The sequence below is a fragment of the Tamandua tetradactyla genome, chromosome 4 (assembly GCF_023851605.1).
Source record: "Tamandua tetradactyla isolate mTamTet1 chromosome 4, mTamTet1.pri, whole genome shotgun sequence".
Lineage (NCBI taxonomy): Eukaryota > Metazoa > Chordata > Mammalia > Pilosa > Myrmecophagidae > Tamandua > Tamandua tetradactyla.
The window spans coordinates 40,011,984-40,026,078 of record NC_135330.1 but is presented as its reverse complement, the minus strand read 5'-3'; the positions used below and the strand labels follow the sequence as shown (position 1 = coordinate 40,026,078).

The following is a 14,095-nucleotide window of genomic DNA, read 5'->3' as shown; positions in this document are numbered from 1 at the left end:
AGTGAGGGAAGACAGGAGACTCAGCCCTTTGAGTCTGACTTTTCCCACATTTTTTTCCCCATCTTAAAATTCGACTTATTTAGTGTTAGATAAGTATTTCTAAAGTTCCTTTCCCACTGTGATTTCTACACTTTTGTTATCCTTGGGCCTCCAAGACCTATTTTATGTGTTGGAAATATAGACATTTGTATGCATAATGGGATTCTGGGAAGGACATGCAACCTCAACTCCCCTATCCACACCTAAAATCCTATTGTTAGAACTTCAGTCCATCATGATAGGATATTACCTCTTCAACAGTTTACAATCCAATACCTTTGGAAGGATAAGCCCATAAAACATAGTGAGGCAGTAGAGTGTAGTGGTTGAAAGCACAGGCTCAATAGATGGAGACGGCCTAAGGGTACATTGACTGATGAATGGAAGTGTGAACTGTGGTGTATACATACAATGGAATGTTGCACAGCTGCAGAAAGGAATGAAGTCATGAGGTATGCAACTAGGTGAATGTACCTTGAGAATATTTTGTTGAGTGAAGTAAGCCAGAAACAAAAGGACAAATATAGTATGGTCTCACAAATATAAACTAATTATAATGAGCAAACTCTGAGAATTAAATGTGAGAACATAGGTTGTCAGGGGATAGAAAGTGGGCAGAGATTGGGCAATTGATGATTAAGGAGTACAGGATGTTCAGTAAGGCTCACTATAAAGGTTCCTAGATTGTAAATTCTTACAGCAATCACATCTATTCCTGAGTGTTACCTGTTATTTCTAAATTCTTAGATGCAGTGCTATTTGTGTATAACCTAGTAGCTACCTGGAACTTTGGATATCTGTGTGACACCTGGCACTCAGAGTTAGAGATTTGAAGCTCTGAAAATCAGCATTACTCCATACAGAAACTGTTAAAGAAGCTGAAAAATAGATACGACTTCAAGTAAAGATATGAATGAACAGATCTGGTTAGGACTAACGTAAATCAGAATACAGGGTAAAGATGATATTGTCCATATTTTAATTTCCAACTTCTGTATGAGATCGAAGGAAGAGGTGTTTATTTTGCCCCAAATTAAAATTTTCTGTAGTGCACCACACTATCTTATTTAACCTGTCTGATCAGTGTATTTAAATAACCCTATGACTGGAACCTAGACTAGGAAATGAGATCTTGTTACTCTGTACAGGTAATGTAATACCCTGATGCATTCCTGAGTATTTGGGTTAGAAAATATAAAAAAATACTTGCAAAGTCCCCTTCAGGGATTGGAGAAAAAAATGTGGAACTATTAAATTTACCCACTAGGGGAATTCCTGATTTCTCTCAAGCGTTAGGGACTCCCAATTTCATAAACCAAGCCCTTGATCCTGAGGCTTGCCCTTATGAAACTTATTTTTGCAATGGCAAAGCTAAGCCTACTTATAATTATGCCTAAGAGTAACCCCCAGAGAACCTCTTTTGTTGCTCAGATGTGGCCTCTCTCTCTAAGCCAACCCTGCAAATAAACTCACCACCCTCCCCTCTAGGTGAGACATGACTCCCAGGGGATGTAAGTCTCCCTGAAAATGTGGGACATGACTCCCAGGGATGAGCCATGGCCTTGGCATCATGGGACTAAGACTGTCTTCTTGACCAAAAATGGGAAACAAGTGAAATAAAGTTTCAGTGGCTAAGAGATTTCAAATTGAGTTGAGAAGTCATTCTGGAGGTTACTCTTATGCAGGCTTTAGCCAGATATTGTAAATTGCCCCAGTATGCCAAGCCTCAACCAAGAGTATTCCTTGAAAACCCTAAAGAATATCCTGGGCACTGTCTAAGAGTCTGTAAATGTTTTACTGAGTAACTTTATATTTTCAGAAGCATAAGGCCTCTAGATTGTGCCAGATAAGCCCTAAGTCAGAGGTACCAGTTTCTCCAAGAACATCAACTAGTTTCATTCCTCTAACCTGTAAAGTCAACACCCCTTTCCAGTATGAAGAAGTAAAATGTCATTGACCAGCTATCCCTGAAGACTGAGAGAATGATTAAATGAGAGAGAGGAGGTGTAACTTGGGTTTTAACAAATGATTATGACTGCTGGTTAATTATATAGATATTTCTTTTTGGTCTCTAGTATATCAGAATAGCTAGAAGGAAATATCTGAAATGGTGGATCTGTAATCCAGTAGCCTTGCTCTTTGATGATGACTGTATAACTATATAGCTTTTATCATGTGTAATTGTAAAAGCCATGTGACTCATACTCTCTTTATCCAGTGTATAGATAAATGAGTAATAAAATAAAGGCATGCATGGAAAAACAATAATCAGTTGGGAATATGGGGAAAAAATATCCCTATGCAAACTATGGATGATAGTTATAGTTCTACTTTACTAATCTTTCATCAGTTGTAACAAATGTAACTACTGTTAAAAAAATTAGTAGGATTACCAAAAAGAGAGTTATCATCAATTGTAACAAATTTTCCTCATCAATGCAAGGGTTGGTGGTGGGACGGTGTATGGGAATCCTGTATTTTATGCGTAATTGTTCTGTAAACCCGTGCTTCTCTAATACATTTTTTTTTAAAAGCATGAGCTCTGAAGTCAGACTGCCTGAGTTCACACCCTGACTCTGCCACTTATCAACTGTATAGCCTTAGGCAATTAATTCATTTTTCTGTGCCTCAGTCTCCTCGTTTGTAAAATGGGGATGATATTCATTTCAGAAGTTGTAGTGAGGTAACAATGAGATAGGTGAAGTGCTTATAAAATATCATACTGTATTAGTGTTAGCTATTATTGTCAGCTTTTTGTAGGAAAAATTAATATATAATACTGATAATTTTTTTGACAGAAAGGCGAAATCAGGTCACAAAGAAGTTAAAGTTTTTTCCAGGAAACATGTAGGGGGTGATTTGTACACACACGGCAGTGTGAAGGAAAGGCCTGCCTGAGTCAGAGCTTATGAAAGGGAGCATTAGGCCACGAGGTGCCTGAGCTTAGGGAGGGGAGCATTTACAAGCAGAGAAAGTAGGATGGGCCTACTTGCAGTTCTAACCAGAACATCCAGTCACTGATAAAATTAACTAGTTAGTATGGCGAGCAAGTAAGGCAATGTACGCCTATAATTATGCAAACATTGAATTTAATACTCACTTAACTTTTTCTGTCTCATTATTTCATCCTTTATAGTATTCTGGTAATGTTAGTTTCCTGAATTACAATGTAACACTGGAAGAACCATGGAAAAATATAAAATAAAATGTTTTTTTGTTGTTGTTTTTGGTTTTGGTTAAGCCCTTGCCTCTTTCCTTTAGATTACATGAAGCAGATGACGTTTGAAGCCCAAGCCTTTTTAGAAGCTGTGCAATTCTTCCGACAGGAAAAGGGTCACTATGGCTCATGGGAAATGATCACTGGAAATGAAACCCAGGTAACATGGGGCACAGAATTTCAAATGCCTCTCTGTGTCTGGGTGGTAGGCGGTGAGAGTCATTTTAACAAGGACGCAAACAAACAAAAAAATTTGCAGGAATGGAAGTTGTGATTTCACAGGCTATTTTTTTTCCTCTCAATTTTTAGAGTCATTTAGTCAGCATGGTATAGGGCACCCATTCCAAAGACTACCAGAGCCCTGGAGATATTCTACAATGGAGAGAGCTACTTACATTGTTATTGTTTTTTTTAAAATATGTGTGTGTGTGTGTATATGTGTATGTATTATTCTTTCACATGACCTCATGCTTTCAGAAGAGAAGCAAATGTGAGCAGCACTGGTATAGTAGAAAGAGTATATTGGGCCTTTAGAGTTGGCAGGCTTGGATTTAAGTCCTGGAAAGTTATTTATCTTTTCTTAGTCTCAGCATACTTCTCTGGGCAGGAAAAAATGAGAAGAATAATGCTCACCTTGCAGGGTTGTGAGGATTAAATGAGATGTTCTCAGTAAAGTATTTGGCACACGGTTGGAGCTCATTATCCACCGAATGATATAGCAGGGAAATGATTCATAGAAGTGAGCTTTAAAAGTGCTAAGCAGTTTTCTGTATTTTTCATTTGCCTGTTCTAATTTTCTTTCCTCTACGGTCCATTAAAATTTCCCTTGATCCTGATTAAGTGGCAGTCACATGTCCACACACCTCAGTGGGTGTGGTCCCAAGGACAGTGTTAGAATTCTCCAAAGGAAACTTTCATGGTGCTATCCCAACCTCCATGGTGACACCAATCACATGGCTGATTCAGCTGACAAGAAGGGGCTGGGTAGGGGCATTATTTAATTATAGACACACAGTATTCAAGAATGCTATTCTTTTCTTCCGTCCCCCCACCCCCCCCCCCAGTGCCTCTTTTGGGGGTCTGTGGAATTTGTTGTTAGGAAACAACAATTGGAAGATGCCAGATGGGCATCTTTATGGACATTAAACATATAAACCGAAAACATTTTCTCTTGACGATGGGTCTGTTCCTTATTGTTTGACCATATGACTCAGAATATTCTTTTTTGGGATGATTCTAAACTCATTTGTTTCCCAACCTGAGGCTTATTCCAGAATGCTCACCAATTCTTGGTTTCTGATATTTTTGGAAACATCCATTTATATAATACTTTGCCCAAAAGAAAAATGAAAATACAGAAGAGGCAGAAGCATAATGCACTGATTGGCCTATGAGCAAACATATTTGATAGATAAACCAGGACTACAATGCCTTTGTGTGATAATTGATAATGTTCAAATCCTAATTCTAGGTCTTTGTCTTACTTTTTAGGTGGGTAGTACAGTTATTATTATTTCCCTTTGGTAAACAAGAAAGTTGAGGGTGACACACAGAAATTAAGTGACTTTCCCAGTTTTGTTCATTCAGCAACTATTTATTGTGAACACCTACTATAAGCCAAGCACTATGCCAGTTGCTAGTAATACAGAGATGGACCAGGCAGAATGAACCTAATCTGTGGAGCTCAGAGCTCACATGGTAAAGGACATGATGGTTTCTGACTCCTGGGCTGGTGAAAGATCAACACAGATCTTGGAATATACCAAGATATACATTTATTTAGCTCCTTGAGTTCAATTATGCCACTTGCTTTCTATTTTCTTTCACCTGAAATCTTTTATCAGCACACATTCCTTCACAATGCCATGAGAGCAGGTGCTTAAGAAATGCTTTCTGGTGGGTTAGATATTGAGTTTGCCATGGTTTCTTTAGTTTGCTTTCTACTTTTTTTGCTTTTGGTGGCTGTGTACGAAGTGCTTAAAGGTGCAAGAGGACAAGATGACACATTCCTTGCTATTGATGATATGCATATAAAATATCCTGAGGACACAGCAGCATTGTGTATGCATGTGGGTGTAGAGATGAGTCTGTAACATATATGGCTCTCATAAAGGCTTAGCATGGAGTAGTCATAGTGACGGGTTTATTTGGCAGTATAAAAAAATACCAAAAGCAGAGACGAGATGAATAAAGAGTTATCAAGGGACCCAATAAGAAGTGTTGCTCTCCCAGGAATTTGAGTATCTTTGTTGAAATCACAAATTCATAAAATTTGAGTGCTGCAAGGGCATTTCAGCTTATTTGACCAGCACTCTCTAGATGAGGAAAAGGATGCTCAGAGAGGACAAAGGCTCGGCTGAAGTTGTAAGGCCAGTCTGTGACAGAAATATAATTTCAGCCATCTCAGGCTATTCTCGGAGAAGCTTATAAAAAGGAAATGGCTTCCAAAACCTTCCTGTGTGGGGTCTGGTAAGGATCATAGCTTCCCCTGACCTCTTATATGTGGGGCTCAACAATAAACCAAAGTTTACCCTAAAGTTCCCAGAAAAAAGTGGTCAGGGGTTCAAAGAAGCTACCAAGTAGTGAAAGAAAGCGACATAGTATGATTGGGTTTGAGAATATAACATCTTTAAAGCACTGGGTTTATGTGCAGTTTTTCTTTGTGTCTGCTAAGAACTTATAACACTTCCCCTACCCCCTATACCTTTAGGCGCAGTAGTCAGAAGATTTCAGTCTTTTATATTATTATCTTCGTGGTAATGACTCAGCAAATATGGCATGCCCTCATGGCAATAGTTATGTTAGGCAACTGCCCAAGCAAGGCAAATATCTTGTAATAACTTGCCTGAAAGACTGGTAAGCTAGACATACAGGTAAAAATATCAATATATTTTCTGCTTGTCAATATAAATGTATCAAATGAGATCATGGGAGAAAGCACTTTGTAAAACATCAAGTGCTCTACAGTTATTTGGAATATTTATTTTTGCCTTTGAATTAACCAGATAAGCCCACATAGTAACTTGTAATTCTCCAGAACAGGATGGGTTCAAGATAAGAATGCTGTCTCCATTTTTTTTCAGGCCTTGTCTGTACCTTCCAGAGTTCTCTTTTGTCTAATAACTTTGAATGTGGCCCCTATAAATGGGGCCACTTAGCAATACTGAGGGCACAGTGTCAATAGCCCGTTCAGATCGGGCCTGCCTCAGGAGGAAGAACAGTTTCTGGATCTTACACCTTCCTCACAATTGCAGAATTGGAAAGATCACAGTGTGGTAAGGTCTTCAGGGGATGTGAGCCTAGGTTTATTGGTTTGACCAACCTACTGGCATGTTTGGTTTCTTGTATGCATGCTGGAATTTAAAAAAAGAAATAATCTCTATATCCCAGCATGCTCAATTTATGTTTCCCCCCACCCCCATTTTTTTGTTAAGCAAAGCGGTATTTTCTGGCCTTATGGTAAAACTTAGAAGATCTTGTTTTAAGGAGAGGAGGATGGAGAACATGTTAACTATTATCACTTATTTATCAGAATAGCTACTTTCCCTAGAATAACCCATGGGCTTAGGACCCTGCTTTGGAGACCTGACAAAGAAGGAAGGTCCTAGAGTGGACTCTGGGCAGGTGAGGGGCCAGAATAAGGTCAGAGGCAGTATAAGGGGGCAGTATAAGGTCAGAATGAGGGCCTGGAGGTTAGAGGCAGAGGATAATGGTGTTAGGATGAGACAAGAGGAGATCTGCCTGCCCTGCAGCTATTCCCCAAGTCCTACTTCCTGCAAACCAAAACCACTCCTTTTTTTCTTTCAAAAACATATTTCCTTTTCAAATTTCCTAAGTTGTAAAGTAGAATCAAATTTCTTGAAACACTATTGAGAAAGACTAAAAGAAAACTATATGCCTCCCGAAATGGAACTTTCTTTTACTTTGGCCTTTCTATAGCATTTTCATTTTCCAAACCCCTTTCACACTTAGGCTCAAATTCAAACCAAACTCTGGAAAGGGATGATTTAGGACAGTTATTCGGATTCTTGAGTTTAACACTTTTTAGACCCAGTGATTTTATGTTCTGGCTTCTGTCTCCATTACCCTCTTGACTCAATTTCCTCATGCCACACTTTCATCACTCTTGGGCATATGTGTCCCAAATAACTTATTTCATAGAGCAGAATGAGAGTTCATGGGTTATTAATTACCTAATTGAATCTAATCATCAGACCTGCTGATTTGCATGGCTCATGCGCATGTCCAGTTCTGTGTAATATTCAAACTCACCATCAGAAAATGGGGGACCAGCTCTAAACTGCCCCCAGAGAATGGTTAAGAAAAATAAAAATGTCTCCACCAGTGAACAGCTAAGACAGTGGATCTCCTATTTCCACTGTAAGCATTGCCATACCACGCAGTTCCTCACCATAGATGGCGGGGGCCTTGCTGCACTGACCTCAGCAGCGCTCTCTCCCAGAATGCCACAGGAACAGTTGCCTGGATGACTCGGCCGCCCTCCACCCTGGGAGTGCCCCTGTCTACATTAGCTCTGGCATTACATTCTGCTCCAACACAGCTCTGGTGAAAGATAAAATCTAGTGAACTCATGAGTATTTCCACTAGAATGAGGCTGACCGATGACCTCAGAAAAATGTTTCTTAATTCCCAAGGCTTAACTTGAAATTTTATGAGAAGGGAGAAGAAGGAGGTCAATTATTTTAGACAAATATTATTTTGAATTTGATGAACAGATGTCTCAAGGTGATTCTCCACTTTTCCTGTCTCCATTCCCAAAACTCCTCATGCCCTTTTATGAATCCTAGTCTGCAGCCTGACATTGAAAGCTGAGCTATGAGCCTGAACAGGCTTATGGTAAGAGTGAATCTGAACAGCAAAGCTGTTTGAATTCAGGGTGGGGGTTAGTGAAGAAGGAGGGGCAGTGTCACATGGAAGACTGTAATGAGTTAGACATGTAGAATACTGCTCAGATTCAAAAGAATCATTTTCACGAAACAAACAAATATTTACAATAGCTTTGGGAATAGCTTTTTTTTAAAATCTTGAAACTGAGACCTCCTGTATTCTGCTCAGTTTACAAATGTTCAGTTGTTTCAAATTATTTTTATTCCATTACCCACCCACCCTTTTTTTAAGAGGACAGAGGTGGAGCGCAGGGGGTGTGAAAAAAGAGCATGAAGATGCTTGGATCCCAAGGGAGTTCGTGGAAGGATGACAGTGCCAGGGAGCACAGACTAGGACTTAAGCCACCAAAGCCAAGCCTGACTCACTTTACAATTTTGCTAAGGATGACTTCATCCATAACTGAAATTTTCTCTATTAGCCAAAATGCACTAGGTTTTTCTAGTTTAAATTTGAAGAATCTGTCCTTTCCAAAGAGGCAAAAAATATATAATCCAGACGTTGTTATTTCTTGTGGATGTTTAAGAATAATTACCCTCTAAAAGTATCTAGATTGAGATTTCTATGGCCTCAGAACTGGGGTTTAGACTATAAGATTACTCTAAGATTTCACATAGCCTGGGCCCAGGATGGGGACAGCCAGTCATGGCATCTTGCTTGTCCTGATGTTCAGATTTAGCCCGGGATGACCGATTGACCAGCTCTTGGGCTCTCTTCTGCTCTGCAGATCCTGAGTAACCTTGTGATGGAGGAACTCCTCCCAGCCCTCCAGATGGACCTTCTGCCTAAAATGAAGGGGAGAAAGAATGACAGAAAGAGAGCCTGGTTCAGTGTAAGCTATGATTTTGCCCTGCAACTGTGCTACTCAAAATGAAATCTCCCCCTTCTCTTTATAGGAAAGCTTCTCTTTTGAAATCGTTCCTTCCCTGGGTGGAGAACTGCCTACCACGAACCTGCTCAATCTCACTTACATGAGAACTAATCCAAACAGACTTGAACTTTAAAAGAAAAAATTAGAATTTGTGTACAATTTTATTTATGTTATGATAGTCTCTGATAAGCTCCCATCCCTCTACTTGCACTCCGTCAGGTGCTTACATATGACAGGGCCCTGACTTATGTGTTTTTCCCTTTGTAGCTCCTCGAGGAGGCTTACAACCTGGTTCAGCATCAAGTTTCAGAAGGATTAAGTGCCTTGAAGGAGGAATGCAAGTCTCTGACAAAGGGCCTGGAAGGAACAATCCGTTCAGACATGGATCAGATTGTGAACTCAAAGAACTTTTTAATTGGAAAGATCAAAGGTCAGTGGAGATACCTATGCTCCAATGAATTAAATAAACTGTACATTTTGGGGAATCTACTACATAGTTGAAATACATGGTTTCAGAGGACAATTAAACTAAGAGATTGGAAGGGGGCGATAAGAAGCATGCCAGAGCTTCTGGTAAGGGCCTGAATTTCCCCCTAGAAGCTTCAGGAGAAGCTTATGGCAGAGGAAACTTGGTTTCTTGTCTGGGATGTGCTTGTTTATTCCAATACTGCCTGTACTTCCCCCATTATAGCACCTTTTTAAACTGAATTTTAGTGGCCTTTGCCACTGCCCCCGATTCTGCTAGAAGCTCTCTAGGAATAGAGCCATGTTTTCATAGTTCACTCAGGTACCCAGGGCCTAGCACCAGCCAGGCATAAGTGCTCAGTGAATATTTGAACCAGGGAATGAATGGATTTTCCTTTGACAGGAAAGCCCACGTTATTGGCATGAAGTCGATAATTCTGGATTCTAACCCCAAGTACCACATTGGCCAGTCATGTGTTCTTTGGCAGATGCTTGGGCAAAGGACTTCTCTGTGCCTTAGTGGCCTCATCTGAAAACAGGAAGATCCGCAAGAGCAGGCTCAGCAAACTACAGTCCGCGGGCCAAATCCAGCTGCCACCTGTTTTTGTAAATAAAGTTTATAGGAACACAGCCGTACCCATTTATTTATGTATTGTCTAGGGTGCTTTCATGCACAGAGATGAATATTTGGAACAGAAGCCTTATGGAAATAAAACCTCCAATATTTACTACCTGCTCTTTGATGGGAAAAGTTTGTATGTCCCTTCACAAGATCTCTTAGATGACCTCCAAGAGATTCAACAGGACAAAAATCTCTGGTTCTCCATTTTTTCTGCCACCCCCCTCGCCCCCATCCCAACAAACACATCAGCATCAGCTGTCACTTTAGAGGAAAACAGGCCAGCACATCTGTGATTGCTCATCAGCAATGTGCTTATGAACTCACTTCTCACATTAGTCACTTGCTCACTCCCTCTTTCATTCATTAAAAAATATTTACTGTGTGCTTATGGCGTATGGTGATAGAGCTTCAGCACTCAACAGGGAGGATCTGATTCCTGTACTCAAAGGACTGATAATCTAGCAGGTGATTGTCCGCTTGAGAGGGTATTCATTGCAAGTTAGAAACCTCTTCAAACTGTGGGGCTCCGTAGAACAGGTCCTATGGGAGGAGTTTGCAGGAGGCATAACTAAGGGTGTGTGTGTCTGTGTATCTGTGTATGCTTACTCCTGTCCATTTCACAGATGAGAACACTGAGGCAGAGATTAAGTAAGAAAGATTAACTTATTTGTCCAAGATTTTGAGGCTAGTGTGTGGCAGAGTCAGGCTCTGAGCCATTCTTAAATCACTGAGCCCAACTGCTCCTCGACAACAACTTTAGTTTCAGTAAGGCTAATGAATTCATGTGTCACAACACAACATGACCACAGCATCTCTGTAAGCTTGAAAAATAGCAGAGCTGTGTTTGTGGGACATGAAGTATATTCAGCCCACAAGGAAGCATCCACAGACCACAGTTCAGGAAGTACTGTAGTGATTCCAGGACATGAGGTACTCCCAAGTGGTTAAAATTTGAATTGGGTCTTGAAGAGGTGAGTGCCTGGTGGCAAGCTATGGTGGATGAAGTAAAGCACATGTAAAAGGAGCACTTAGCATAAAGGTGCAGTGAGGGGGGCCAGGGCACACTGTGGTAAATAGGGCATCACTGGGAGATCAGCAAAGAATGGAGTGCCACACAGGTACTTTCCCTTCCAGGCAGCTCCCTGTGCCAGACTCCACCTGCACCCTGCAGAAACTCTGAACCAATTAAGCATTACTTCTCATTCCCTACCCCATCCCAGCCCCTGGCAATCTCTATTCTAGTTTCTGACTCTATGAACTTGCTTATTTTAATCATCTCCTATCAGTGAGATCATACATTCTTTGTGTCTGGCTTATTTCACACAGTTTGATGTCTTTAAGGTTCATCCATGTTGTCGCATGTATCAGAAATGCATTCTTTTTTTACAGCTGAATAATATTCCATTGCATCTATATACCGTATTTTGTTTATCCATTCACCAGTTGATGGATACTTGGTTTGTTTATATCTTTTGGAAATTGTGAATAATTCTTCTATGCAAATATCTGTTCAAATCCCTGCTTTCAATTCTTTTGGTTTTCTAACTAGCAGTGGGATTGCTGGGTCATATGGCAATTCTATATTTACCTTTCTCAGGAACTGCCAAATTGATTTTTAGAGCAGCTGCACCATTTTACATTCCCACCAACAATGAATAAGTATTCCTATTTCTCCACATCTGCTCCAACACTTATTTTTATTTTTTTTAATAGTGGCCATTCTAGTTGGTGTGAAATGGTATCTTATTATGGTGTTGATTTGCATTTCCCTAATATCTAATGATATTGAGTATATTTGCATGTGTGTATTGGCTATTTGTATATCTTTTTGAAGAAATGTCTGTTCAAGACTTTTGCCCACTTTTTATTTGGGTTATTAGTCTTTTTATTGTTGAGTTGTAGGGTTTCTTTATATAGTCTGGATATTAAACCCTTACTGAATGAATATATGGTTTGCAAATATTTTCTCTGATTCTGTAGGTTGTCTTTTTACAATTCACGATGAAGTGATGTACAAAAGTTTTTAATTTTGATGAAGTCCCATATATCTATTTTTTCTCTTATTACTCATGCTTTTGAAGTCTAAGAAACCATTGCTAAACACAAGGTCTTGAAGATGCTTCCCTTTATTTTCTTCTAAGAGTTTTGTACTTTTGGCTTTTGTATTTAGGTTTTCATCAATTTTGAGTTGATTTTTGTTTATGGTATTTAACAGGGCTTTACCTTCATTCTTTTGCATACAGATATCCCGTACTCCCAGCATCATTTGTTGAAGAGACAAATCTTTCCCTGTTGAGTTGACTTGCCAGCCTTGTCAAAAATCAATTGGCCGTAGATGTGAGGCTCTGTTTTTGAATTCTCAGTTTTATGCCATTGGTCGATATGTCAGTCCTTGTGCCTGTATCATGCTGTTTTGATTGCTATAACTTTGTAATTTTTAAAATTGGGAAATGTGAGTCCTCCAGCTTGTTTCTTCTTTTTCATGATGTTTTCGGCTATTCAGGGCCCCTTAAACTTCCAAATAAATTTGATGATTGGCTTTTCTATTTCTGCAAAGAAGGTTGTTGAAATTTTTATTGCAATTGCATTGAATCCGTAAATCATTCTGGGTAAGACTGACATCTTAACAATATTTAGCTATCCAATCCATGAACATGAAATGTCCTTCTATTTATTTAGATCTTTGATATCTTTTAGCGATATTTGGTAGTTTTTAGTGTGTGTACAAATCCTTTACATCCTTATTTAGATTTATTTCTAGATATTTGATTCTTTTACTTGCTACTGTAAATGGAATTCTTTTCTTGATTTCCTCTTCTGATTGCTCATTGCTTTTGTATAGAATCTCCTGGTTTTGGAGTGCTGATCTTGTACTGGGCGACTTTGCTGAATTCATTTATTAGCCCTAGGAACTTCATTGTGGATTTTTCTGAATTTTTTATATATATATAGGATCATATCATCTGCAAACAAGAAAGTATTACTTCTTCCTTTCCAATTTTTGATACTTTTATTTCTTTTTTCCCCCCCAATTGCTCTAGTAAGAACTTCTGGTACCATGTTGAATAACAGTAATGGCAGTGGATATCCTTTTCTTGTTCCAGATCTTAAAGGAAAATCTTCATTCTTTCACCATTAAGTAGGATGTTAGTTGTGTTTCTTTTTTCATAAGTGTCCTTTATCATGTTGAGGACCTTTCCTTCTATTCTTATTATTCTAAGTGCTAAATTTCATCAAATGCTCTCTCTGCATCAATTGAGATGATCATGTGTTTTATTCCCCCTTTATTCTGTTAATGTGGTGTTTTACATAAATTGATTTTCTTATGTTTAACCACCCTTGCATACCATTGATAAATCCCATTTGATCACAGGATATAATTATTTTAATATGTTGTTGGAGTTGGTTTGCTAGTATTTTGTTGAGGGTTTTTGCCTCTGTATTCATAAGAGATATTTATCTGTAGTTTTCTTTTCTTTTAGTATCATTATCTGGCTTTGGTTTGAGAGTGATGTTGGCCTTGTAGAATGAATTAGGGAGTGTTCCCTCCTCTCCAATTTTATAGAAGAGTTTGAGTGGAATTAGAGAGAAGTCTTCTTGGAATGCTTGGTAAATTCCCTGGTGAAGTCATCTAATCCTGGGCTTTTCTATTTTGGAAAGTTTTTGATTACTGATTCAGACTCTTCACTAGTAATTTGTTCACTGAGATCTTGTATTTCTTCTTGAGTCAATGTAGACTGTTTGTGTGTTTCTAAGAATGTGTCCATTTCATCTAAGTTATCTAATTTATTGATTTATTTATCTAAATTATTCCTCACTTCTTCAAAGGATCTTTTTGTGGTCCTTTTTATTTCAGCAAGGTCAGTAATAATGTCCCCCTTTCATTTCTGATTTTTTTTATTTGTAACCATTCTCTTCTTTTCTTTGCCAGTCTAGCTAAAGGTTTGTCAATTTTATTGATCTTTTCAAAGAACCA

The 14,095-nt window shown here is 38.9% G+C and overlaps 2 protein-coding genes across 2 annotated transcripts in view; one reads left to right on the top strand and one right to left on the bottom strand.

The window, feature by feature from the left end:
- The window catches only part of RNF2 (ring finger protein 2), a 670,080-nt gene that overhangs the window by 231,906 nt on the left and 424,079 nt on the right, over positions 1-14,095 (bottom strand). The window lies entirely within an intron of this gene.
- The window catches only part of NIBAN1 (niban apoptosis regulator 1), a 156,351-nt gene that overhangs the window by 114,963 nt on the left and 27,293 nt on the right, over positions 1-14,095 (top strand). The window contains exons 6-8 of the mRNA XM_077156786.1: positions 3,301-3,416; positions 8,889-8,993; positions 9,300-9,462. Of these exons, the coding sequence (XP_077012901.1) occupies positions 3,301-3,416; positions 8,889-8,993; positions 9,300-9,462 (384 nt within the window). The remainder of the gene's footprint in view (positions 1-3,300; positions 3,417-8,888; positions 8,994-9,299; positions 9,463-14,095) is intronic.